This window comes from Bufo bufo, chromosome 5, assembly GCF_905171765.1.
Source record: "Bufo bufo chromosome 5, aBufBuf1.1, whole genome shotgun sequence".
In the NCBI taxonomy this organism is placed as follows: domain Eukaryota; kingdom Metazoa; phylum Chordata; class Amphibia; order Anura; family Bufonidae; genus Bufo; species Bufo bufo.
Window position 1 is genome coordinate 140,892,698 of NC_053393.1, and position 26,212 is coordinate 140,918,909.

Sequence of the window (26,212 nt, forward strand, 5' to 3'; positions counted from 1 at the left end):
CTTCCTTTTATTTACACCCATCCTGTGGTGTAGGCAGGGAAAGGGGCAGGCCAGACTCATTTATCATTATCCACGCAGATTTTTTTTTTAATAACTGTCCCCCATAATCCGTATAGTCTTCTTTAAAATAAAAAATACTATTTTACTTATATTAAATCATGTGATTTTTATAAACCCATCTGGATAGTAATCCCCTACAGTGATGGTCAGTTCGCTGTTTTCGCCCGCGAACACATGCGATCTGCCATCTTAACTGACAAGTCCGGCAAGGCACAGGTAAGTCCTTACCTGTGCTTGTGCGCGAGCCGGTCTGAAATGAAATGCGGTCACCGGGAGCAGGCAGTTCCGAGAACAGCCTCCGGGGGCCTTCATCGGGCTGTTCTCGGAACTGCTTGCACACGGAGACCGCATTTCACTCACAGTACATTTGTTAATCTGCATAATACATATGATCTTAAAAATAAATGTAAAACAATTTTCACATGATTTTATACACTTATTAGGAATGGAATCCTCTATCCTCTTCTGACATCTTGTTACTTTAAAACCTTACAGCCAGGAAATTCCTTTATCTTTCACTAGTAAATGTCCACCTAGAATTTATATGATTTAAGGTCAAAATCCACATTCAGACCTTGAGCTTGCCAAGGGAATTATTCCAAACAACCTCCTTCCTATTCACTAATTTCAAACCCTGAAGTTTCAATCCTTTTGGGCAACATCCATGGATCTCACAGGCAGGAAGGCTGTAAGTGTATTACAGTGTGTAATACACTTACATTCAATGCATGACAATACAGAAATTTTGTCATGCATTGTAAAGGGGATCAGACCCCCTAAATTTGAAAGTCCCAGAGTGGGACAAAAAATAAAGTGGGGAAAAAAAAAAGAAAAGAAAAGTAGACATATTGGGTATCGCCCGGCTCTATAAAACGATCACATGACTTAGGCATCGCCGCGTCCATAATAACTTGCTCTATAAAAATATACATGACTTAACCCTTCTGGTGAACACCTTAAAAAAATAAAAATATGAAATCTGTCAAAAAAGCTATTTTTTGTCACCTTACATCACAAAAAGTGTAATAGCAAGTGATCAAAAAGTTATATGCACCCTATAATAGTACCAATCAAATTTTCATCTCATCCCGAAAAAAATGAGCCCCTACACAAGACAGTCGCCCAAAAAATAAATAAAAAATACGGCTTTCAGAATGTGGATACTGTCATATTTGGTATTATCGTGCTTGTAACAACCTGCTCTATAAAAATACCACATGATCAAACCTGTCAGATGAATGTTGTAAATAACTAAAAATAAAAACAGTTCCAAAACAGCTATTTTTTTGTTACCTTGCCTCACAAAAAGTGTAATATAGAGCAACCAAAAATCATATGTACCCTAAAATAGTACCAACAAAACTGCCACCTTATCCCGTAGTTTACAAAATGGGGTCACTTTTTTGGAGTTTCTACTCAAGGGGGTGCATCAGGGGGGATTCTTGTGGAACACCTAAAGGGTTAACAAAGTTTGTAAAATCAGTTTTGAATTTTTTGAGGGGTGTAGTTTCTAAAATGGGGTCATTTATAATGGTTTCTATTATGTAAGCCTCACAAAGTGACCTGAACTGGTCCTTAAAAAGTGGGTTTTGCAAATTTTCGGAAAAATTTCAAGATTTGCTTCTAAACTTCTAAGCCTTCTAACGTCCCTAAAAAATAAAATGCCATTCACAATATGATCCTAACATGTAGTAGACATATGGGAAATGTAAAGTAATAACTTATTTTTGAGTTATTACTATCTATTATAAAAGTAGTGAAATTGAAATTTGGAAAGTTGCAATTTTTTTTCTAAATTTGGTATTTTTCTTTTTATAATTTTTTTTTTTAACTCAATTTTACCACTGTCATGAAGTACAATATGTGACGAGAAAACAGTCTCAGAATGGCCCTGATAAGTGAAAGGGTTTTAAAGTTATCACCACATAAAGTGACACATGTCAAATTTGCAAAAAATGGCCTGATCCTTAAGGTGAAATATGGCAGGGTCCTTAAGGGGTTAAAAACAAAACAAAACAAAAAAACAATATGAATGATTGGGAATATTTATTAGCCCGTTAAGGAACTTGACATTTTTCACCTTAAAGGGCTTCTGTCACCCCACTAAACTCATATTTTTTTTTGGTGTACTTATAATCCCTATCCTGCGATATATCTATACATTATGTTATTAATTATTTTCGTTCAGTAGATATGTCAAAAAACGTACTTTTATAATATTCTAATTACCTGTCTACCAGCAAGTTGGGCGTCTACTTGCTGGTAGCAGCAGCAAAAAACCGCCCCCTCCTCCTGTTGATTGACAGGGCCAGCCGCGATCTCCTCCTCTGACTGGCCCTGTCAGCATTTCAAAAATCGCACTCCGAAAGAGAAGACGTCATCGGCGCAGGCGCACTGAGGGAGTGCTGAGGAGGCAAGCCTCCTTCTCTCAGTGCGCCTGCGCCGAATCAACACAGGCGCGCGATTTTTGAAATGCTGACAGGGCCAGTCGGAGGAGGATATCGCCGCTGGCCCTGTCAATCAACAGGAGGAGGGGGCGTTTTTTTGCGACTGCTACCAGCAAGTAGACGCCCTACTTGCTGGTAGACAGGTAATTAGCATATTATAAAAGTAATTTTTTTGACTTATCTACTGAACGAAAATGATTAATACCATAATGTATAGATATATCGCAGGATAGGGATTATAAGTACACACAAAAAAAAAAAGTTTAGTGGGGTGACAGAAGCCCTTTAAGGTCCCTTGCAGATGAGCATTCCTCCCACAGCGAGTCCGCATCGCAGCTCCCTGCCTGAACTCCCATCGCTGCCGGGGGTCACATAGCATTATATTGATTTATGATGCTATGTAACCCTTACAGTTCTGGAATGTATTGGATAACACTTGTATAATGCTGCCAATGTTATCCAATACATTCTAGAACTGTAAGGGTTACATAACATCATAAATCAATATAATGCTATGTGAATCCAGTCAGTGCTGGGAGGTCAGGCCGAGAGCTGTGATGCATACTCTCTGCGGAAGGATTGCTCGTCTACAAGGGGCCTAAAGAGGACCTTTCATCAGTTTAGCCCTAGTCTGATTTCGGCGCCTTATATTATAATGAGCCGACTTGGTTATTCTAGGCGGTGACTCGCAATTTTGCTGGGTACTCTGATTGGATGCGCTCACAGGCAGGGAGAAGACAACCGCCCCCAGCGAAACTGAGAGTCTCTGCCTAGTATAACAGAGTCAGCTCATTATAATATAATGCGCAGAAATCAACAGGGGGGGGGGGGGGGGGGGGGTCTTTGGGATAAAAAAATAAATAAAGAAGTGCCATGGCATCAGTGGAGGCCGCCCTAGGTAAGGTAAGATCATAATTAGACTAGGGCTAAACTCATGAAAGGTCCTCTTTAACGACCAGGCAATTTTTTGCAAATCTGACATGTCACTTTATGTGGTGATAAGTTAAAAAGGCGCTTACTTATCCAAGCCATTTTGAGATTGTGTTCTCGTCACATATTGTACTTCATGACAGTTGTAAATTTGAGTCAAAATATTTCCTTTTTATTTATAAAAAAAAAATACAAAATTTACCCAAAATTGAGAAAAATTTGCAATTTTCTAAATTTTTATTTTCCTGCTTTTAAAATAGATAGTGATACCTCCTAAAATAGTTATTACTTTATATTTCCCATATGTCCACTTCATGTTTGGATCATTTTGTAAATTACATTTTCCTTTTTTGGGACGTTAGAAGTTTAGAAGAAAATCTTCATAACACTTTTTAAGGACCAGTTCAGGTCTGAAGTCACTTTGTGGGGGCTTACATAATAGAAACCACGCAAAAATGACCCCTTTTAAAATCTACACCCCTCAAGGTATTCAAAACTGATTTTACAAACTTTGTTAACCCTTTAGGTGTTCCACAAGAATTAAAGGAAAATGGAGATAAAATTTCTGAATTTCACTTTTTTGGCAGATTTTCCATTTTAATGCATTTTTTTCAGTAGCAAAGCAAGGGTTAACAGCCAAACAAAGCGCCAATATTTATTACACTGATTCTGTAGTTTACAGAAACATCCCATGTGTGGTTGTAAACTGCTGTACGGGCACACGGCAGGGAGCAGAAGGAAAGGAATGCCATTTTTATACAGCAGGTTCTTACGGACACGGTGATACCTAATATGTAAACTTTTTTTATTTACCGTATTTTTCGCTTTATAAGACGCCTGCCGCAGCTCCCGCCTCATGCGCCGCCTGCCGCATTTCCCTCCTCATGCGCTGCCTGCCTGTTCATTCATAAAGTGAGATAAGCAGACAGGCGGGCAGGCGGCGCATGAGGAGAGAGCTGCGGCAGGCGGCGCATGACCGAGGGAGCTACCGGTCTGTGCTGTTTTAATGCTATACATAAGGTACTACAGTAAGTACAGTACAGTAATTGCGGACCCATTCGGATTGAATGTACTTAACAGCTGCGGGGCCCGGTGTATTAGAGTAGAATCACTGCACCGGGTCCCGCCATGAGTGTCTCCGCCTCCTCCCTCCACACTGAGTGTCATCCACAGAGCCCCTATCAGTGTCATCCACAGAGCCCCTATCAGTGTCATCCACAGAGCCCCTATCAGTGTCATCCACAGAGCCCCCCATAACAGTGCATCATCCAGTGTGTGTGTGTGTGTGTGTGTGTAAGGACTGCAGGACGAGAATCCTCGTCCTGGGGCGCAAAGTCCCGGCCATTTAGGACAAGCATTCTTGTCCGGGTTTAGAGCTCAACCCTTGACATAGGCTCCCCTTCACACATTTAGCTTTTTCTTCTTTAGGCTTCCTGCACACGACCGTTGTGTGCACCCGTGGCCGTTGTGCCGTTTTCTGTTTTTTTTCGCGGACCCATTGACTTTCAATGGGTCCGTGGAAAATTCGGAAAATGCACCGTTTTGCAGCCGCATCCGTGATCCGTGTTTCCTGGTCGTGAAAAAAATGACCTGTCCTATTTTTTTCACGGCCAACGGTTCACGGACCCATTTAAGTCAATGGGTCCGTGAAAGAACACGGATGCACACAAGATTGGCATCCGTGTCCGTGATCCGTGGCCGTAGGTTACTTTTTATACAGACGGATCCGAAGATCCGTCTGCATAAAAGCTTTTTCATAGCTGAGTTTTCACTTCGTGAAAACTCAGAACCGACAGTATATTCTAACACAGAGGCTTCCCCATGGCGATGGGGACGCCTCAGGTTAGAATATACTAAAAGAACTGTGTACATGACTGCCCCCTGCTGCCTGCGGCCCTCTCCCCTCCCTCCCCCTCCTAAATAAAATCTCCCTCCCCCCCATCATTGGTGGCAGCGGAGAGTATCGATCGGAGTCCCAGTTTAATCGCTGGGGCTCCGATCGGTAACCATGGCAACCAGGATGCTACTGCTGTCACTTACCAGTAGGAGGAGCTCCCGGCCGGACGCAGAGATCGCAGCTCGCAGGTAAGTATAATGGTTCTACAAATTGCTAAGTAACCATGGCAACCGGGACAGCAGTAGCGTCCTGGTTGCCATGGTTACCGATCGGAGCCCCAGCGATTAAACTGGGACTCCGATCGGTACTCTCCGCTGCCACCAATGATGGGGGGGGGGGGGGGGGGGGGGATTTTAATTAGGAGGGGGAGGCAGGGAAGAGGGCCCACTGGCCACCAACGAGTTAACTACAGGGGAGGGAGGGGGGCCCACTGGCCACCAACGAGTTAACTACAGGGGAGGGAGGGGGGCCCTCTGACTGGGGCAGTCATGTACACAGTTATTTTAGTATATTCTAACCTGAAGCGTCCCCATCACCATGGAAACGCCTCTGTGTTAGCATATACTGTCGGATTTGAGTTTCACGATGTAACTCAAATCCGACGGTATATTCTAACATAGAGGCGTTCCCATGGTGATGGGGACGCTTCAAGTTAAAATATACCATCGGATTGGAGAAAACTCCGATCCTATGGTATATTAACTCCTGACTTTACATTGAAAGTCAATGGGGGACCTATCCGTTTGAAATTGCACCATATTGTGTCAACGTCAAACCGATCCGTCCCCATTGACTTGCATTGTAATTCAGGACGGATCCGTTTGGCTCCGCACGGCCAGGCGGACACCAAAACGACTTTTTTTTCATGTCCGTGGATCCTCCAAAAATCAAGGAAGACCCACGGACGAAAAACAGTCACGGATCACGGAAAAACGGGACCCTTTTTTGCGGACCGCAAAAAAATACGGTCGTGTGCAGGAGGCCTTACTTGTGATGTACTGAGCTTCTCGTGGGTATGCAGGCAGTTATTACAGGCTAGGGCAGCACTAAAGACTGCTCATCCATGCCGGTGACGTCACCGGGATCACTGCTAGGCCGAAGCCTCCGCATAGCATACTGTGAAAAAGCTGGTTACGTCACCTGCAGTAAACAAACAGCCCTTGCTCTGTGCTAAGCAGCGTAGGGCAAGGGGGAGCATTGGAGCAAGAAATGCTCTGATGTTCCATTGATAAAGGCTAAATGTGTGAAGGGGAGCTTATATCCGTGTTCAGAGCTGACAACCCCTTTTAATGCCTCTGTGCTGCTGGAGGAAGTGCTTATGTTATGTAGAGGTGCATGTCTTTACATAGGTTTGGCGCTTTCTCTGGCAGGTCTTGCGATAGACTTAATAATACTCCAGCTCCTTTGCTGGTGTAGATTTAAACCATTTTCCACACCAAAAACGAGTGTGGATAATGATAAATCATTTGGGCTGCTGGCCTGCCCCTTTCCCTACCCATACCACAAGAGGCAAACTGGCCATAGACACAGGGAATTTTCCTGGTGGACCGACACCCAGAGGGTTGACTGAGCCCTCCTCATGGCTGCTGAGGGTACATATTGGTGATCTGATACTCCAAGCATTAATTAATGTAGCAGCATCAGGTACATATGCACCTGACCAACGGCCATAGGTTCCCTTCTGAATTCAACCGTGTCACCTTTCACATGACGGTCATACAGTTGAATACTGTGGTAAGGGGCTGCACTTTGGTATTTGGTTCTGCTGGGGAGTGATTTTGTGCTTCACTACCGTATTGTTGGCCCACATACTTCTGTTAGCCCTATTTACTGGTGCTTCCCCACCTTCTGTCAATTTAAGCCCTCCTACAACATGGAGCCACTTTTTTCCAGGGCCACTTTAAGTTCCCAGTCTGTCCCTGCACTCTACCCCCCTTTTCTTGCTACTTTGGAAAAGTAAAAGGTAGAGGATTGGTGTAGATAAACGGAAGGGGGGAGTGATAGTTTCAAAGCCACTGAAGAAGCGAAAGTGAAACCTAGGTGGGTGATTTTAATGGATGTTTTATTGATGTGCATTTTAATCTCCATCTTGTGAGTGTAAAAATCCTGGACAAAGAAATCGTGGCAAGATGAGTAGATGTGACCCAACAATATGCAGAGTCGCCTTTCTTTGGGACTAGGTCTTCAAAAATGGGAAAATGGGATTCAGCTACATTGTACTCTAACTGTTTAGTGTAGTACTCCCTTTATGATATTTGCTTTGCTGGGGCAGGTGGGTATTTATGTGTAACAAATATAACAGGAATGCAATGGAAAATCCATAAAGTTAATGTTTTGCTGAGTGCTGCTGCATTTAGTCTGCCACTGAATATGAAATAGAAAAATCCACTGCAGCCTAATGCTTGCTAACAATTAGGCGTACAAAAAGTTATTTTCTTCTTTTAGTTTTTAGTTAGTGTTTTACGTACACTGCATAGTTGTACAACTTACTTAGGGCTCTTTCACACCTGCGTTCATTTCTTCCGGCATAGAGTTCCGTCGTCGGGGCTCTATGCCGGAAGAATCCTGATCAGGATTATCCTAATGCATTCTGAATGGAGAGAAATCCGTTCAGGATGCATCAGGATGTCTTCAGTTCCGGAACGGAACGTTTTTTGGCCGGAGAAAATACCGCAGCATGCTGCGCTTTTTGCTCCAGCCAAAAATCCGGAACACTTGCCGCAAGGCCGGATCCGGAATTAATGCCCATTGAAAGGCATTGATCCGGATACGGCCTTAAGCCAAACGTCGTTTCGGCGCATTGCCGGATCCGACATTTAGCTTTTTCTGAATGGTTACCATGGCTGCCGGGACGCTAAAGTCCTGGCAGCCATGGTAAAGTGTAGCGGGGAGCGGGGGAGCAGTGTACTTACCGTCCGTGCGGCTCCCCGGGCGCTCAAGAGTGAAGTCAGGGCTCCCCAAGCGCATGGATCATGTGATCGCATGGATCACGTCATCCATGCGCATGGGGCGCCCTGACGTCATTATGGAGCGCCCGGGGAGCCGCACGGACTGTAAGTATACTGCTCCCCCGCTCCCCGCTCCTACTATGGCAACCAGGACTTTAATAGCGTCCTGGGTGCCATAGTAACACTGAACGCATTTGGAAGACAGTTCCGTCTTCAAATGCTTTCAGTACACTTGCGTTTTTCCGGATCCGGCATGTAATTCCGGCAAGTGGAGTACACGCCGGATCCGGACTACGCAAGTGTGAAAGAGGCCTAAACTTGACTATAATGCGTAAAATATAATTTAAGTTGTTGTTTGTTGTTTATAGATGGCCTTTAAATTAGGCTTGAGCTTTCCACCACTTGCAGACGCTGGCCTTGACGCACTTGATGATTGGTCATCTCAAATTCCTTCAGATATTGAGAAATTCTATAAGGACATTCTGCCGTCCCTAGATAGCTACTTGACAGACACATCATCTTCAGGTATTATTGTTTTCATTAAGCTTCCTTAGGAGCTGTCCTCAACTAGGAACACACCCCAATATTGGTTACTCGTCTGCATTCTCTGGTTCATAGTGTTAAACATTCTTGAAAATATGCACCAATGCACAGACTTTTCACTTTGGCTCATAAGTACATGTGATGTCATGTAAAACTTATATATATATATATATATATATATATATATATATATATAGCCACTTACTGCAAAATAAAACAATAAGTTTTCTCATTTAGGTAATTTTGATAGGCCCTCAGATGCAGGCCCTCTGTGCAGTACTGACTACAGCCATCAGCCAACTTTTCTGTGGATATGAATTCTTTTCATAGTGAATATGATATATTGCAGTGACATGAAGTGCATTTGTCATTATTTTAGAAGTTGCTTGAAGACCTTTCAAAATGGCGTCAGCAGATGCTGCTGCACACACAGAATGGTGCCAATTCACACACCTTTATTGGTGCCAATTCAAAGTGTGCAGAATGCAAATTAAACTGCCTCTAGCCAGATTGAGTCAAGAACGGTTGAAAAGAGTGCCTCACGTTCTGGAGGGTCTGTCATGTGTCACACAAACGGCATCCTCTAACAAGTAGGAATAGTCCTAAACGGACCAGTGCTTTACTGCCACAAAGAGGATAAAACCTTATGGAGCTTCTAAGCTTCTCCGGTTAGCAGGCACTATAATTTGCACGGCACATACTTTGACTTAGCAGTTTTGTACTTTGGAGGCTGTATTATGCAGCATTGGCTTTTCTTTGGACCAATTATCCATTTACATACTGTACATGTTTGTATCCATACAGTATATAGTGATGGTTATGGAGAGGGATATGTATACAGTGTATGTTTATAATTACTAAAATAGGACATACAGGTACTACTTTGACTTTGTCATTAAAAATAGTCATCTTGTTAGTTATGGTCTTCAACTCTTCTATCCCCAGCTGTCATGAAATAGAATATAAGGTATTTCAGTTTGGGAAAATGAGGGACACAAAATGTGATCTATAGTATTGCACTATATGTAATGTCATATAATGTTTCCACGTGATCTATTTCAGAAGAGTCTCTGAGTGCTCTTGACGTTGATCGCCTGTCTCGTGCATCACAAAAAGGTTTTAATAAATATCTTATAAAGCAGATACAGAGAACAAAATCACTCTCTGTGGTAAGCCATTTCAAAATAGAGCATTATTTATGATCGTACGTACATGTGTTATGTATGTAGTATATAACTTTTTAAATATTTTTATACTCTTTGATAATCAGTACTGTCTGTATCGGCATGTTCTTGTTAATCATTATTATGCCTGTATTGATAGCATGATAATATGTTTATATAAAATACTTCTTGGTCTACCCAAATATTTCAGATCTTTTGTTTGAGGGACAACATTTAAGGTTTCTTTAGGAAAAGTGGTCAGAAAGTAGAAAACAATTTAATATTTTTTTTCGCATTATGTTCTGAATTTGTTCATTTAAAGAGGACCTTTCATATGTTGTACTTATAGGAGCTAAATACCTGTACTTGCGGAGTATGTGGTGATGCTGCCACCCGCTTTTATTTAGTTCTTTTTTATATTTTTTAAAACATCGCTCCTACGCCCCGCTGCGCCGTCCTGAAGTTTTTTGTGCTCAGTATGTAAATGCTGAGCATCTGTACAAGGAGGAGGAGACGCCAGGGTTTCTCAATGGGCGTCTCCTTCTCCCTGGCTGTGCCGCGATCCAATCACATCGGAGAGCATCACAGCCAGGGAGGTTTTTCGTAGTGTCCTTCCTTATTGCTAGAAACTATCTAGTAGGAGGGCGCACATGCATTTCCATGGGTCCACAGAAAATAGCCGAACGCTATTTCCGATGGCCCCATTGAAGTGAATAGAACCGGTGGGCTCGCAAGCCTGGTGCACTACCATTTATTTCTGTGGGGCTGATGGAAATAGCTGAGCCAGCGCTCAGCTATTTACGGTGGCCCTGTAGAAATGAATGGAGGGTGGCCGTGCATATGCGGTGCTCCCTCCTTCCCTTTCCGGCTCCGTTTACGAGATAGGTGCTGGTCCCACACCTATCGTACAATGGGGGCATATCCTTTCGATATGCCCCCATTGTCTGAGATGGGAATACCCCTTTAAGACTTGACTCAGTCTTATACTGTTAGTGATAGGCATCAATGATACATAATGGGCCTCATTTATTAGAATTGTTTAAAATGTACCTAAACTTACAAATTTACTTTATTTAAACCTATCTAAAGGTGACTAAATAAATTTTTGTAATATGTTTTATGATTAGCAGAGCTGGCACAGGCAGAGGAGCAATGTGATATGGCGCTCCGGCCTTGAGCTCGCTCTGCATACCACATCGGTACAGGCTAGTAGTAGAGCTGGTACAGGTAGCGCTCAGAGTGGTCACAGTGAATCCGTACTCCCATACACAGCAGAATATGGGTTATGGATTCTAAAGTGCAATAGGCACCTTTGTGTCAGGCGCCTGTTTTGCTAAAAGTAAAAAAATAAAAATAGGACAATATATGGCTTACAAAATAGTATTTTTCTATAGCATTTGAAAAAAATAGAAACAGACCTCCAATTGTCTGCTACGGATAACCAGAACAGTTTTGGTAAATTAAGACTTTAAGGTTTAAATAATTTAGCTGCTAGCCTTATTCTATGTGGAAATGCTGGAATTATACTCCACATTTTTGCATCCTGTAGAAATTTTTTATTTTTATTTTCCCAGCAGTTATCCTTGATGTGTCCTATATGGTTTCTATACCTACCATCATATTTATTTCTGCTTGTTTTATAGAAAGATGAGTCCTCTTTGGTAGCAGTAAGGAACAGAGTTGTACGATTACTTGGATCTTTGGGGGGACAAATTAATCGCAGCCTGGTAACAGGTAACTTATTGTACATGAAGTTTGCTAATTTAGTTTTTTTACTCTACATTTATTTCTGTAATAGCCCCAGTTGTAGTTTAAGATTTTTGAAATTTGATACCAGTTTTTGAAGCATGAAAATACTATATTTGTGTACAAGTTGTGGTACAGTTCCTGGAGTCCCATGACTGCAACTGCTTTCAAGTGAGTGACAAGATTGTGGGGACCTTGCAACATCCAACTTTATTGCAGAGTCACTTATGACTTTCTCATAGTAAAACATTAAGGATGTGAAAATCTCCCAATTTTTTTAATGGCCAAATGCCCCCATATATTCCCAGCGATCTACGTTCAATGCACACAAATTATTTAAACGGCGATGAGTTATAGGTGACTAGGAGACTGCAGTTTTTTATCATCTCTTTGCTAAAGAGGTTGTCCTAGGTAGAATATTTAAAAAAATATAGATGGAACATAGCTAAATAATAATTTATATATATTTACTGTCCTAAGTCGTCTCTCTTTCTGCCGCTGTAGCTGTGACATAATGTTTTGGCTACAGCAATGATGATCTGTATACAGCGTGTGACCCAGTAAATCACTGACCTCAGTCGTTTGCGGCACAAGACTTCCAGTGATTTGCTCCAATGGTCATGTGTGGTATATGGACATTTCAGTACTGCAGTCAGAACAACAGAGAGGAAGATGGAGCGGTGGCAGTGAAATGGAGGAGGCTCATAAGTATGATGATTTTTTTATTAGTTTAAAGAGGTTGTGCAAACTGTATATATTGATGACCTATCCTCAGCTGTTTAAAGAGGATGCCGTGCTCCATGCGAGCGCTGCTTCCTCTTCATTACACGGATGGTCGTCTCCCTTGCAGTGGCTGCACAGTGTAATTACAACTACGAGTTTTTGTAATTACACTGCACTTCCAAGACTACGAGCAATGTAATGAAGTGAAGAGGAAGCAGCATTGAGCGTCATCTTATCCTCAAACAGATGATTGAATAGGCAATTCATATGTACAGCCTGTACAGCCCCTTTTAAGCATGCCTGCTTTTTTATTTTTTATTTTTTTCCAAATTTTTGGACAACAAATAAGCAATCTTTATTTTTTTTTCTTCTGATTTGAAACAAATGTGAGTAGAGAAAATCTTTATGCTCTATGGGCCAAAAACAGAATAGTAATCAAACGATTTGAATCCTATGTCATAAACCAAGGGTATGTTATGTATTGCAGGGTATTTGTATAATTTTCATTTATTTTTACTTATTTGATTATTGTGTATTTTTCTTGGACAGCTACATCTACTGAAGAAATGATAAAGAAGCATGTATCATGGGACACGGAAAAAAGACTGAGTTTTGCTGTACCGTTTGCTGATATGAAGCCTGTGATCTACTTGGACACTTTTCTGCCACGTGTCACAGATTTAGCACTTTCTGCCAGTGACAGACAGACAAAAGTACCTTTATATTTATTAATTTCTTTATTTCACAGAGTGTGATAAATGTCTTTAACATAAGTAATGTTTTAATAGATTTTACAACTTAGGCAAAGTTCATCCAATGTTTAACCATACAGTCAGGGGCGTAACTTCCTGAGCGGCAGACCAGGCGACTGCTATGGGGCCCAGGGCAAGAGGGGGCCCAGTCATAGTTGGGATCATCTCCTCTTCTACTGGAGGTGAAAACTTGGTCAGGACTCTACCCTCTAAAGGAACAACTTTTAGCAAATATGGCAGTGGAAAAATGGCCCAAGGGTCATTGAAAAGGGTTTAGGCGGAATCCCTTCTGTCCTGTGTGGGGGGCCTGGTTTGATCCTTGCTATGGGGCCCTTACCTCTCGATGTACGCCACTGCATACAGTTGACAGTATCCAGGGGCGTACATAGAAATCATTGGGCCCCATAGCAAGAATCTAAATTGGGCCCTCATGCCTCATCCATAGCTCCTTCCACTACCCATGTCTCCCCTCTCCCCTTGCTCAATGAACTGTGCTTACTGCTGCTTGTTATGTAGTGTGCCATCAGGGCCAGACTGGGATTACAAAAATAACCTGGCACATAAGCCCCAGCAGCCCACATATGATATTGCCTAAAAATAATAGTGCGCAATGCACATGCGGAGCTCAATTTTGCTTTACCTGGTCATGGCCCTATGTAAATCATCAATACAAAAAAGAAATAAAAGTGTAACACAAAATGCCTAATCACATGGTAAGGGACATACGTGACATACGTTAAAGCTCAAAATACTTCCACAGCAGTGTCTGATACCAGTGTGTATTGCCAAATTACTTTCCCAACTCCACCATATTAATACAACATAGCAGCACAAAATATCTCCCCAACAATGCTAAATAAATACCACCATGAAGTACAAAATATTATTGTCTGCTGACAACCCCTCCACCACTGGCAGCAGCATTGTCCCCATTTAAATATCTCACCTCTGTTTGGGACTTGCAGGACAGGAGCAGTGAGGATGGAGTTAGAGGGGGAGAGCCTTCTGATAGAAGGTAGAATGGAGTATGGAGTGGGTAAAGTAAGTTGTAATGTCACAGGTAACATGTTGCCGACGGTAAGATAGTAAGAAGTATAATAGATTCAGTGTGCACAGATATATAGTTTATACAGCAGTGTACTGATATGTGCAGCGGTATTTGTCCGGCCACCTCTCGGCATATTTGCTGTGTTGCGGCCCGTTATCCGCCGGTCCCCATTATAATGAATGGGGCTGGGCGGACTTCAGGCAGCCCACCGCTGTACTTAGTAGTTACGGATCTGGAAGGCCGTGTTGGGGTGATAGGCGAATAATTCACAGGCTTTTAAAAGTCCATATTTTCCTTCAATTAATCAATATGTCATGATATAATACATTTATTAAATCAATAAGCACTTTGCCTAGACATATGCAGGTTTCCTTACCTATAAACAAATCTATAACTTACAGTAAGTCAGACAGTCCCACACCAGGCTTATGTGGCTTTCTTGCCTATCTAAACCACAGTCTTAACTTGATGCAGACTTTTTTTTTATGCCCAAGTAACAAATTCTGCACTATCCTCTAAACTGAATAGGTATCAGAGGAAAAAAAGTTTTGGAGGGACAGGGTATGGCAAACTCACTTAAAACTTTTCCGCCATAAAAGTTGCAGCCCAGAAAAGAAACTCCATCAAAGACTCAATGATCTAAGTTTGAGGAAACCCAACCTTTTGTGTCTACTTCAAGAGTGCGATAAACACCTGCAGATAGTTGAGAAAGATCATTGCTAACAAGCCTTCGTAGGAATGCTTGTTAGCAACGATATGCCTGTGTAATACTGCCGCCGATTACCCGATGAATGAGCAAAGGCTCATTCATCGAGCAATCACAATTTTTTTTAAATCATTTGCAATGGCAGATCGTGCTGTCTTATCATGGTCTTCTGCTCCAAAATAATGATTCTGTATGGGGACAAGCGAGGGCATTAGCAATCACTGCTCCCCATACTGTGGAGGAGATCACTGCATGTTATAGCTGGTGTAATTCCTGCCTTACTATATGCAGGTAATGCAGCCTCCCTCCCAATTAACAGTTTTCACACATTGGAAGTCCGTTTTTACAAATTACAGCAGTTAAAAAGGTGTGCCTAATTTTGTATTTCTTTTTTCTGCAGGAAACAGAGCTGTACTGTTAGGCTGGGTTCAGATCATGTTTTTGGCATCCGTTTAATGTATACCAAAAACATATATGTTAAAGGATGCCTCAGACAGATGTCATATGGTGGCATTCGTCATCATAGAGTGACGTATATTTTAAACAAATGGCAAAAAAGTGATGTGAACCCAGCCGTAACTGCATGTGGTGTGAGCCTTGTATTACTGGTGCAGCATTTTGTTTGTCATTATATAATAAATATGTTTTAAACATAACACTAGATGTGTCTTTAAGATTTTTATCATGTTCCCATTCAGCTCATTTCCCATAACACAGCATGTTCTGATTTCCATTAGGTTGCTGCATGTGAACTTTTGCATAGCATGGTTACATATATGCTGGGAAAAGCATCTCAGATACCTGATGCTCGTGAAGGGCCTCCACCTATGTACAGACTATACAAGCACACATTTCCTGTGTTGCTCTGCCTGGCCTGTGATATCGATCAGGTATGTTTTTTGTTTTTTTTAACCGTTTTTACTTTAAATGTAGATGAATGAGTTGTTGCTAAAGGACATGCTAGGTGTATTCTCTAAGTATGTGTATGTGTGTGTGTATATATATATATATATATATATATATATATATAATTATTTTTTTTACTAACTGACCAAGGGAGCCCCTGTCTGCCAAACCACTCAGAGGCTGCAGTCACTATTGAATGCAACATTTAAGGAGTTAAATGGCTGGGATTGTAGCTCTATCAAACATTGCAGCCAACACAATGCACGATCCTTGCACTCGTACATTTATGGCTTGGTCTATGAAGAACTCAAGTTTTCCCATGTTTTAGATGCTGGTCCTAATAACCCCCAAGACTGGTGTTTTGAAGAGGCGCGGAAACAGGAGTAGAAAGGGATGAATGAGATGGGCCTGCTGGCCCGTCCCCACCCACACCACGCCCACTTTTTTAGACCTGGCGTGAGTGTGGAAAATAACCTTTGCACCTCAATCTGCTTCTGAAATATGCCTGATATAGATGTATTTCTGGATAGTAAACGACACCCATTGTGCTTTTTATATATTTATACATAGTTTCCTCTTTGAATTCATGCAATGCTTTTACCCTGCTACTGATTTTGTGTGATGGCTTTTCTCTGAAATTAAATGCTTGGCTTAACACCACAATTTTATGTGTTATCTACATAAAAAAGGGTTGTCTAATCTGAGACAATGGGGGCATATCGCTAGGATATGCAACCATTGTCTGATGGGTGCGGTTCCCACCGCTGGGACCCACACCTATCTTCTATACGGAGCCCTAAAAGTGGTGGAGGGCACATTGCACATGCTCGGCTATTTCCTTAGGGCCCATGGAAGTGAATGGGAGCGGTGGCCGGTCATGCGCGGTGTGCTCCCATTCACTTCTATGGGGAGAGCGTTTGGTGGTGGCCGGTCCTCTAGCAACCTCTTTGCCCGCTCTGTTCTCGATAGAAGTGCGGGTCCTGGCATTCCTAGGGATATGCAACCATTGTCTCAGATGAGAATACAGAATTTTTTTTTTTTTTATCGTCTCACAGAGATAATGGATATGCCTTTAATTTAGCGTGTAACCTATTGTCATTTTAGGTAACCAGACAGTTGTATGAACCTCTTGTTATGGGCATCATCCACTGGTTCACAAATAACAAAAAATTTGAAAGTCGTGACACTGTGGCTTTGCTGGATTCTATTTTGGTAAGTTTGCATGTATTGTTTTTCAGGTATATTTTGTCAGCCTTTTTCTCTCCGTATCCATGTGTATCTTTTTATTCTGTATCACCTGAAAACAATCTGCCACTAATTCAGTGCTGGATATATGCAATCGGTACAAAGTTTTCGGAAGTCTGCAACAATTATGTCATACGATCTGTATGCCAGCAGATAAAATAAACAAACTTGAGTCTTGTGTGTTCAATAGGACACATAGTTGGGCAGTGTATTTTTGGACTCTAAGTATATTTTTTAATATACAGTATTTTTTGCTTTATGAGACGAATCCCAGGTTTAAGTGTAGGAAAATAAGATATTTTTTTTAATCAGACCTGATATCAGGACATCAGATTAGACCCCCATAAATATCAGGACATCAGATTAGACCCCCATAAATATCAGGACATCAGATTAGACCCCCATAAATATCAGGACATCCGATTAGACCCCCATAAATATCAGGACATCAGATCAGACCCCTATAAATATCAGGACATCAGATCAGACCCCCATAAATATCAGGACATCAGATCAGACCCCCATAAATATCAGGACATCAGATTAGACCCCCATAAATATCAGGACATCAGATTAGACCCCCATAAATATCAGGACATCCGATTAGACCCCCATAAATATCAGGACATCCGATTAGACCCCCATAAATATCAGGACATCAGATCAGACCCCTATAAATATCAGGACATCAGATCAGACCCCCATAAATATCAGGACATCAGATCAGACCCCCATAAATATCAGGACATCAGATTAGACCCCCATAAATATCAGGACATCAGATTAGACCCCCATAAATATCAGGACATCCGATTAGACCCCCATAAATATCAGGACATCAGATCAGACCCCTATAAATATCAGGACATCAGATCAGACCCCCATAAATATCAGGACATCAGATCAGACCCCTATAAATATCAGGACATCAGATCAGACCCCCATAAATATCAGGACATCAGATCAGACCCCTATAAGTATCAGGACATCAGATCAGACCCCTATAAGTATCAGGACATCAGATCAGGCCCCCATAAATATCACTACCTCAGATCAGGCCCCCATAAATATCACTACATCAGATCAGGCCCCCATAAATATCACTACATCAGATCAGGCCCCCATAAATATCACTACATCAGATCAGGCCCCCATAAATATCACTACATCAGATCAGGCCCCCATAAATATCACTACATCAGATCAGGCCCCCATATCAGGACACCATATCTGACCCTCTTATCAGGACATCACATCAGCCCTCCATATCAGCCCACAATGTCAGACCTCAGATCAGCCCACATTGATAGCCCCCCATCAGACCTCAGATGAGCCCTCAATGTTAGACCCCATCAGACCTCAGATCAGTTTAAAATAAAAACCTCCCCTTTCCTATACTGCGCCGCGCCTTCTCTTCACCTCCGGCAGAAGTTGCGCTCCCCTGTCTTTCCGGTCTGCGCTGCCCTATCACCTGACTGCGTGCAGCATCAGGTCATAGTGCGCGAACTACGTCCTGACGCTGTACACAGTCAGGAAAGTGAAACACCGGCCTCAGCAAGGAAGACAGGGAGGGTTAAGTACTACAAGCGCTTGCGGCGCTTCGCTCCTAACCCCCGGCCCCTAATTCATACTAGTGAGCGCTTCTATAATGGAAGCTCTCACTAGTATTTGCTTTATAAGAGGCACGGCCATCCCCCCCACTTTTGGGGTGGAAAAGTGCATCTTATAAAGCGTAAAATATGTTAAGTTTAATATTTGTGTTTGTCTTTTTCGTTCATGTTTTTGTCTAATAAAATATTATTGAAGTGTATGTCTGTTCTTTTAAGGATGGAATTGTGGATCCTGGTAATAGTACTTTGCGAGACTTTTCAGCACGGTGTATTCAAGAATTTCTAAAATGGTCAATCAAGCAGACCACACCAAGACAGCAAGAACAAAGCCCTGTAAACACACAGTCACTATTTAAAAGGCTCTACAGCCTTGCTCTGCATCCTAATGCATTTAAGAGGTTGGGAGCAGCTCTTGCATTCAACAATGTATACAAAGAATTCAGGTGAGCATTGTGTGATTTGTAGACCTTATCATTTTATATTGGTAAACTGTCCAGTATGTCTTTTTATGACTGGCATTCTGAGATTATCTATTTTAAATTCATTTTTTTTTATCTTTAGAGAAGAGGATGCTTTGGTGGAAAAGTTTGTGTTTGAGATCTTGGTTGTGTACATGCAAAGTCTGGCATTATGTCATGGAGATGAAAAATCCTTAGGTGAGATTTACAGTCTGATTTATTATTTGGTTTACTGGTTAAAATGTTCCCTTTTTCTTACTCTTGTTTTTTTCTTATTTTTTTGTGTGTAATCTTGTAAGTGGCAAATAGTGTTGCCAGATAAGAGTGACTGCATTGTTTCTTGACTTAAAGGGGTTCTCCAGGAATTAAGAAAATGAAAATACTTCAATATTACATTATTATAAATATATTCCCAAATACCTTTCATTACTAATAATGGCTTTTTTTTGTCTGGGGAACAATCATTAGGAGAAATAAAATGGCTGCCGTCCTATTAGTACACACAAAACCTGTCCTAATCACACAGGAGGACAAGTTACTTCACAACACTGAGCTAAAGATCTGCCTCATCTTCTCTACTTGTCAGGGATTATGAATACAGTTGAATATGATCTTCAGCTGATTCTTTGTGGGAATTGAGTTTATGAGGAGGCATGAAGTACAGAGGAGGTGGGGAGGCGATAATGAGCAGCAGCACTTGTATGCAGTCATCATTACCATAGTCGGTCCTGTCTGTACTTCATGTCTCCTCATGAACTCCATTCCTACAGAGATTTAGCTGAAGATCTTATCTGTATTCAGGATCATAAGGTGTTGGCCCTCTACAGAGTAATGAGGGAGGAGTTGCAGAGAGCGATGAGGAGAAAGCAAAGCTATTAAATATTTTTTTTCTCCACTGTATTCACTGAAGAAAATTAACTCTCAGATGAAATGCAGAATGTAAAAGTTAATTCCCCATTAAAAGTGCCATGTCTGACCCAGGAAGAAGTACAGCAGCGTCTTAAAAATAATAAAATAGACAAATTGCCAGGACCAGATGGCATACACCCCCCGTATCCTAAGAGAATTAAGTAATGTCATAGCCACACCCTTATTTCTGATATTTAAGGACTCTATACTGACAGGGAGTGTTCCACAGGATTGGTGCATAGCAAATGTTCAAAAAGGGTCGAAAAACATAGCTCGGAAACTAAAGGGCCGGTAAGTTTAAAGGGGCACTGACAGGCCCAAAAAGCATATTTAGGTATATATATGACAGTACAGGTCTTATAAAGTGTATTAGAATCATCTAAGTATCCCCCCTGTCCACCTTATAACTACAGTATAATGAAGTTTTATAACCTGCTTGAATAGTGTTCAATCTGCCCAAGGGGCGGTGTTTCATCTCAATTTGCGCCCAGCCAGCCTCGCCACAACTGCCGTTTGAAGCGCCGCCCAGCTTATCAATATTCACTGCAAGCAGCGTTCAGGTGTCCGCTCGCTGAGCGCTGCCAGACTGATGCATTCTGAGCGGATCCGCGTCCAATCAGAATGCATTAGGGCTGGACGGTTGCGTTCGGGGCCGCTTGTGAGCCCCTTCAAACGGAGCTCACGAGCGGACACCCGAACGCAGGTGTGAAAGTAGCCTAAAGTAATAACTGGAATGGTTGGACTACAGTACCCTGAAAGATTATCAACATTAGCGATATTCACTTTAGAAAAAAGACTGGGTTGGGGGGAGGGGGGAGAGATCTAATTACTATGTATAAATGTATAAGGGGTCAGTACAGAGATCTCTCCCATCATCTATTTATCCCCAGGACTGTGACTGTGACGAGGGGACATCCTCTGCGTCTGGATGAAAGAAGATTTGTACACAAACATAGAAGAGGATTATCTGTAAAGAATAAATCAAGGCACCTGGACTTACTGTAGATTTCTTGAAAACGTTTCACTCGTTCTTCCAACGAGCTTTCTCAATTCTGAGAAACTGTACAAGAATTCTCTGGGAATAAATAAATATGTAACTGAATCAACATCTGGTAACTGATTAAGTTACATATTTAGTCCCGGGGAATTCTTGTACAGTCAATCAGAATTGAGAAAGTTCGTTGGAATAACGAGTGAAACGTTTTCAAGAAATCTACAGTAAGTCCAGTTGCCTTGATTTATTCTTTACAGATATACCATGACCTGGATAAATGAGAACCTTCACAGACACAAAAGAGGATTCTTTACGGTAAGAGCAGTGAGACTATGGAACTCTCTGCCCGAGGAGGTGGTGATGGCGAGTTTGCTAAAAGAGTTCGAGGGGCCTGGATGTATTTCTGAAGTGTAATAATATTACAAGCTATAGCTACTAGAGATGGGTCGTTGATGCAGGGAGTTATTCTGATTGCCTGATTGGAGTCGGGAAGGAATTTTTTTCCCCTTAAGTGGGGAAAATATATATTTTTTTGCCTTCCTCTGGATTAACTTGCAGGATAACAGGCCAAACTGGGTGGACAAATGTATTTTTTTGGCCTTTATATATTATGTTACTATAACCCCTGATAAGTAGAGCAGAGATGGGGCAGCTCTTTAGCTCAGTGATGTGAAGTAACTTGTCCTGGTGTGTGATTAGGACAGATGTTGTGTGTACTAACAGGATGGTGGCCATTTTGTTTCCCGTGATAATTGCTCCCTAGACAACATGAGCCATTATAAATAATGAAAGGTATTTGGGAATATATTTATTATAAAGTAATATTTAAGTATTTTTATTTTCTTAATAGAGAGAGCTAGAAAGTGTTTACATTCAGCAATAAACTCCTGTATGGGGACGAGTGATAGCTACTATTATTGTTTCTGCACAACAGATGCATGTTTGCACGGCACAGTTTCCCCATAATGATGATTTAGAGGTCTTTATCAATGATTCTTTTACCCAGTGAACAAGTGCTTGTTCATCAGATAATCGATGACACCTGGTTACAGATTAATTCTTGGCAACCAAACTTCATATGATTGTTCATTCATAATAATCTGTGTACAAGGACCTTTACAGCTATGCTTGACATAGAGAGCATTTACAAAAGCGTCTTAAGCAAGGACCTGTTCTGCGTTATACTGGCAAGTCATTGATTTGAATAAGTATAATGTAATGCTTAACTCTTTAAGCCCTGGGCAATTTTCATCTTGCGTTTTAATTTTTCATACCCTGCCTTCCTGGAGCCATAACTTTTTTTTTTTTCTTCTGTTCACAGATCTTGGCTCTGGTGCTGTATTTATATTATGAACTTGGTTCTGGTGCTGTATTTATGTACTAGGCTTAGTTCAGGTGCTATATTTATGTCCTGTACTTGGTTTTGGCACTGTATTTATGTAATAAGCTTGGTTCTAGTGCTGTATTTATGTAATGAGCTTGGTTCTAGTGATGCATTTATGTAGTGGGCTTGGTGTGGCATCACTGCAACTTTATCTATTAATTATTATTAATTAATTAAATATTGATGACCTATCCTCAGGTCCCGGCTGTCAGACACCCGCCGATTACCTGTTAGAAGAGGCCGGGCTCATCTGAGATCGGTCCATTCAAATCAATAGGGTTGAGCTGCAATACCAAGCACAAGCTGCTATATGACGTATAGCACCGTGTTTGGTAAGCACCCAGGAGGCCGGCTTGATCGCCCTCGCTATCCTAGCGATATGACCCCATTGTCTGAGATGGGAATACTCCTTTAATATTTTATATCTTTGAATCGCCATATTCTGACCCCATAACTTGGGGTTATGGAATCTGGATAAATACATTTCTCGCCCATATTCATTGGGGGGGACACAGGAACCGTGGGTATAGCTGTGGGTATATGTCCTCTAGGAGGCGTTGACACTAGTAAAAGCTGTTAGCTCCTCCCTTGGCAGCTATATCTCCTCCAGCCTAGAGAGAGAGAGAGAGCTTCAGTTTTTTCTAGTGTCAATAGGAGGCAAGACCTCCCTGCTCTGCAGGGTAGCTCCTGAAGATTTTTTTTTCCCCTTCTTTTTCAGATGGGAAACAGTGGTTGCCTCGCCTCCCTGTTCTCCCAGAGGAGAACGCCAGCGTTGGTCTGCCACGCTGCCTCCTCCCCCACAAGAAGACAAGGTGGACCAGGGCAGCCTCGCTCCCCTGCATCACGCCAGCAGAAGGGTCACCCATCCAAGTCCCCTTTTCCAGCTTCCTGCCACTAAGGTGCCAGTAGCTGAAGAGGTGACCCTGCTGGAGAAGAGGAGGGGTGAAGATGGCGGCTGGACAGATAAATGGATGCCTGCTCCTGGCCGTCGCTCCCCCTTCAGCCGTACTGCTGCCTCCCGCTCCAACACCTGAGTTACCTGAGTTGGCCATCTCCCACAGCCTAGAGCCAAGCGGACCTTTCACGTTAGGTCAGGTCCCTCACGTGGTAGGCCTTTTCGTCTATTCGCTAGTTCCTGCTCCGCGACGAACTCTTCCACTGGGGAGGCGGGTTTACTTCCCAAGATCGACGCAAAAAAAAACGTCCTTTCGGGCACAGCCCTCCTGGCGTCCCAGACCTCAGGCCGCTCGACCTTCTGCGGCTAAGCAGTCCTCAGCCTGAAGGTGCGCCTCAGCCTGAAGGTGCTAAGCAGTCCTCAGCCTGAAGGTGCTCCTCTTCCAGGACCTCTGGCGGGCCCACGTCTCCGACACTTGGGCACTCGAGATTGTGTCCTCAGGATACGTGATTGAATTCCTGTCTCTTCCCCCAGACAGGTTTTTTCAATCCCGTCCTCCACGGGACCCTGAGTGGGCGGCCGCCTACTCCCAGGCCATTCAGTCCCTCCTGGACCGGGGAGTCATCTTCCCTTTTCCCACAGCAAAGAGGTTCTAGTTGAACCTTTTCGTCGTCCCCAAAAAGGAGGGCTCTGTGCGCCCCATCCTGGACCTCAAACTACTGAACAATTTCCTCAGAGTCCAGTCGGGCAACGCCACGGCGGTGGCGTACATCAACCACCAGGGGGGAGCACGCAGCCTTGCGCTGATGCAGGAATCTGCCAGGATCTTGTGGTGGGTGGAAGCCCATGTACCGGCAATTTCGGCAATCTACATCCCGGGTATGGAGAACTTAACTGCGGATTTCCTCAGCAGGACTACAATGGATCCGGACGAGTGGTCCCTCCACCCGGAGGTATTCGAGGCGATCTGTCGACGTTTGGGTCGCCCCGACGTGGACTTGATGGCCTCAAGGCTCAATCAGAAACTTTCCATCTTCCTCTCCCGAGCAAGGGTTACGGAAGCTTGCGGCATGGATGCCCTGCTTTCCTCTTGGCAAGGGTTCTCCCTCATTTACATCTTTCCCCCATTCCCTCTACTACCCAGGGTTCTACTGACAATCAGGATGGAGGGCATTCCAACGATCCTTGTCGCCCCAGATTGGCTCTGTCGCACGTGGTACGTCGACCTTGTTCTCCTTCTAGGAGACGTCCCTTGGTCTCCTTCTAGGAGACGTCCCTTGGTCACTACCTCTCAGAGACGACCTTCTTTCACAGGGACCGGTCTTCCATCATCATTTAAGGTCTCTTTGTTTGGCGGCGTGGCCATTGAAACCGTCATTTTGACGCAAAGAGGTTTTTCGGCGGATGTTATCCACACTATGATTCAGGCCAGGAAGCCAGGATCTATTACAGGACCTGGAGGTCCTTCCTGGATTTCTGTGAAAGCCGGAACATCCCACCACTTAGTTTTTCTCTCCCTACGGTCCTTTCCTTTCCTCAATCAGGGTTGGACCTTGGTTTGAATCTTAGCTCTTTGAAGGGTCAGGTGTCGGCGCTTTGAATCCTTTTCCAGTGCTCTCTGGCCCCCCTGTGGCCTGTAAGGACTTTTCTTCAGGGAGTGGCACATACGGTTTCTCCGCATCGTCCTCCCTTAATATCTTGGGATTTGAATTTAGTCCTCTCAGCGCAAGGGATTAGCGGCTTCCAAGGTGGCAATCGCAAGTCTGATTCGGGCTGCAATTGCGGAGGCACCCCGCGCCCGGTGCAGAATTCCGCCCTTAGGTGTCACAGCTCACTCCACCAGAGCGGCGGGCACATCTTGGGCTCGGAGGAATCGCGCTTCGGATGCACGGTTGTTTAAGGCGGCTACTTGGTCCTCCTTATACACGTTCACAAAATTTTATCAGGTGCATACTTATGCATCGGCGGACGCTGCCTTGGGCCGCATGGTCTTGCAGACGGCAGTTTCTTAGATGCCTGCAGGGACGCTTGCTTCCATATGTTTGTGGTTTTTCCCTCCCTGTGGACTGCTTTTGGACGTCCCATGGTTCCTGTGTCCCTCAATGAATATGGGCGAGAAAAGGAGATTTTTGTATAACTTACCAGTTAAATCTCTTTCTCGCTCTTCATTGGGGGACACAGCACCCACCCAGTATTGTTGTTCGACCACAGTTGTGGCAGTTGCTGGTTTGAACCCTGTTTGGTCTTTTTGCATGGTTGATGTTCCATGTTTTTTCTTTGGTTGGCTTGTCTCTCCTACTGCTTGTGCACAAACTGAAGCTCTCTCTCCAGGCTGGAGGGGGTATAGCTGCCAGGGGAGGAGCTAACAGCTTTATCTAGTGTCAACGCCTCCTAGAGGACATGGCTATACCCACAATTCCTATCTCCTCTCTCCCCCCCTCCCCCAAAATGAAGAGCGAGAAAGAGATTTTACTGGTAAGTTATACAAAAATCTCCTTTTATATTTTTAAAAGTACGGGCGTTTTGGGACAAGGCAGTGCAAATTACTTTAAAGGGAACCTGTCATCAACTTTATGCTGCCCATAATAAAAGCAGAATAAATTAGAGACAAGTGAGTTGATTTCAGCGGTCTGTCATTTATAAGTTAAAAGTAAGTGGTTGCCGAGAACCAACATCACAATCATTGCAGACTGGGCCTGGAAAAGAGTCATGGCCACCTGAGAAGAATCATGATTATTCATGAATTCCTGCTCTCCCTGTGGACCTGCTGATGGACTTAGTCTTCTATTAGTTTTCTCCCTTTCTCTCTAGGAGAGAACTGCCATTCATCAGCAGATGGGCTGGAGAG

The 26,212-nt window shown here is 43.0% G+C and overlaps 1 protein-coding gene across 1 annotated transcript in view; it reads left to right on the top strand.

Moving 5' to 3' along the window:
- Nucleotides 1–26,212, top strand: part of PRKDC (protein kinase, DNA-activated, catalytic subunit) — a 448,398-nt gene that overhangs the window by 134,635 nt on the left and 287,551 nt on the right. The window contains 8 exon segments of the mRNA XM_040433446.1: nucleotides 8,651–8,807; nucleotides 9,888–9,994; nucleotides 11,632–11,722; nucleotides 13,007–13,170; nucleotides 15,701–15,853; nucleotides 16,974–17,081; nucleotides 18,941–19,167; nucleotides 19,286–19,380. Coding sequence (XP_040289380.1) covers nucleotides 8,651–8,807; nucleotides 9,888–9,994; nucleotides 11,632–11,722; nucleotides 13,007–13,170; nucleotides 15,701–15,853; nucleotides 16,974–17,081; nucleotides 18,941–19,167; nucleotides 19,286–19,380 — 1,102 coding nt within the window.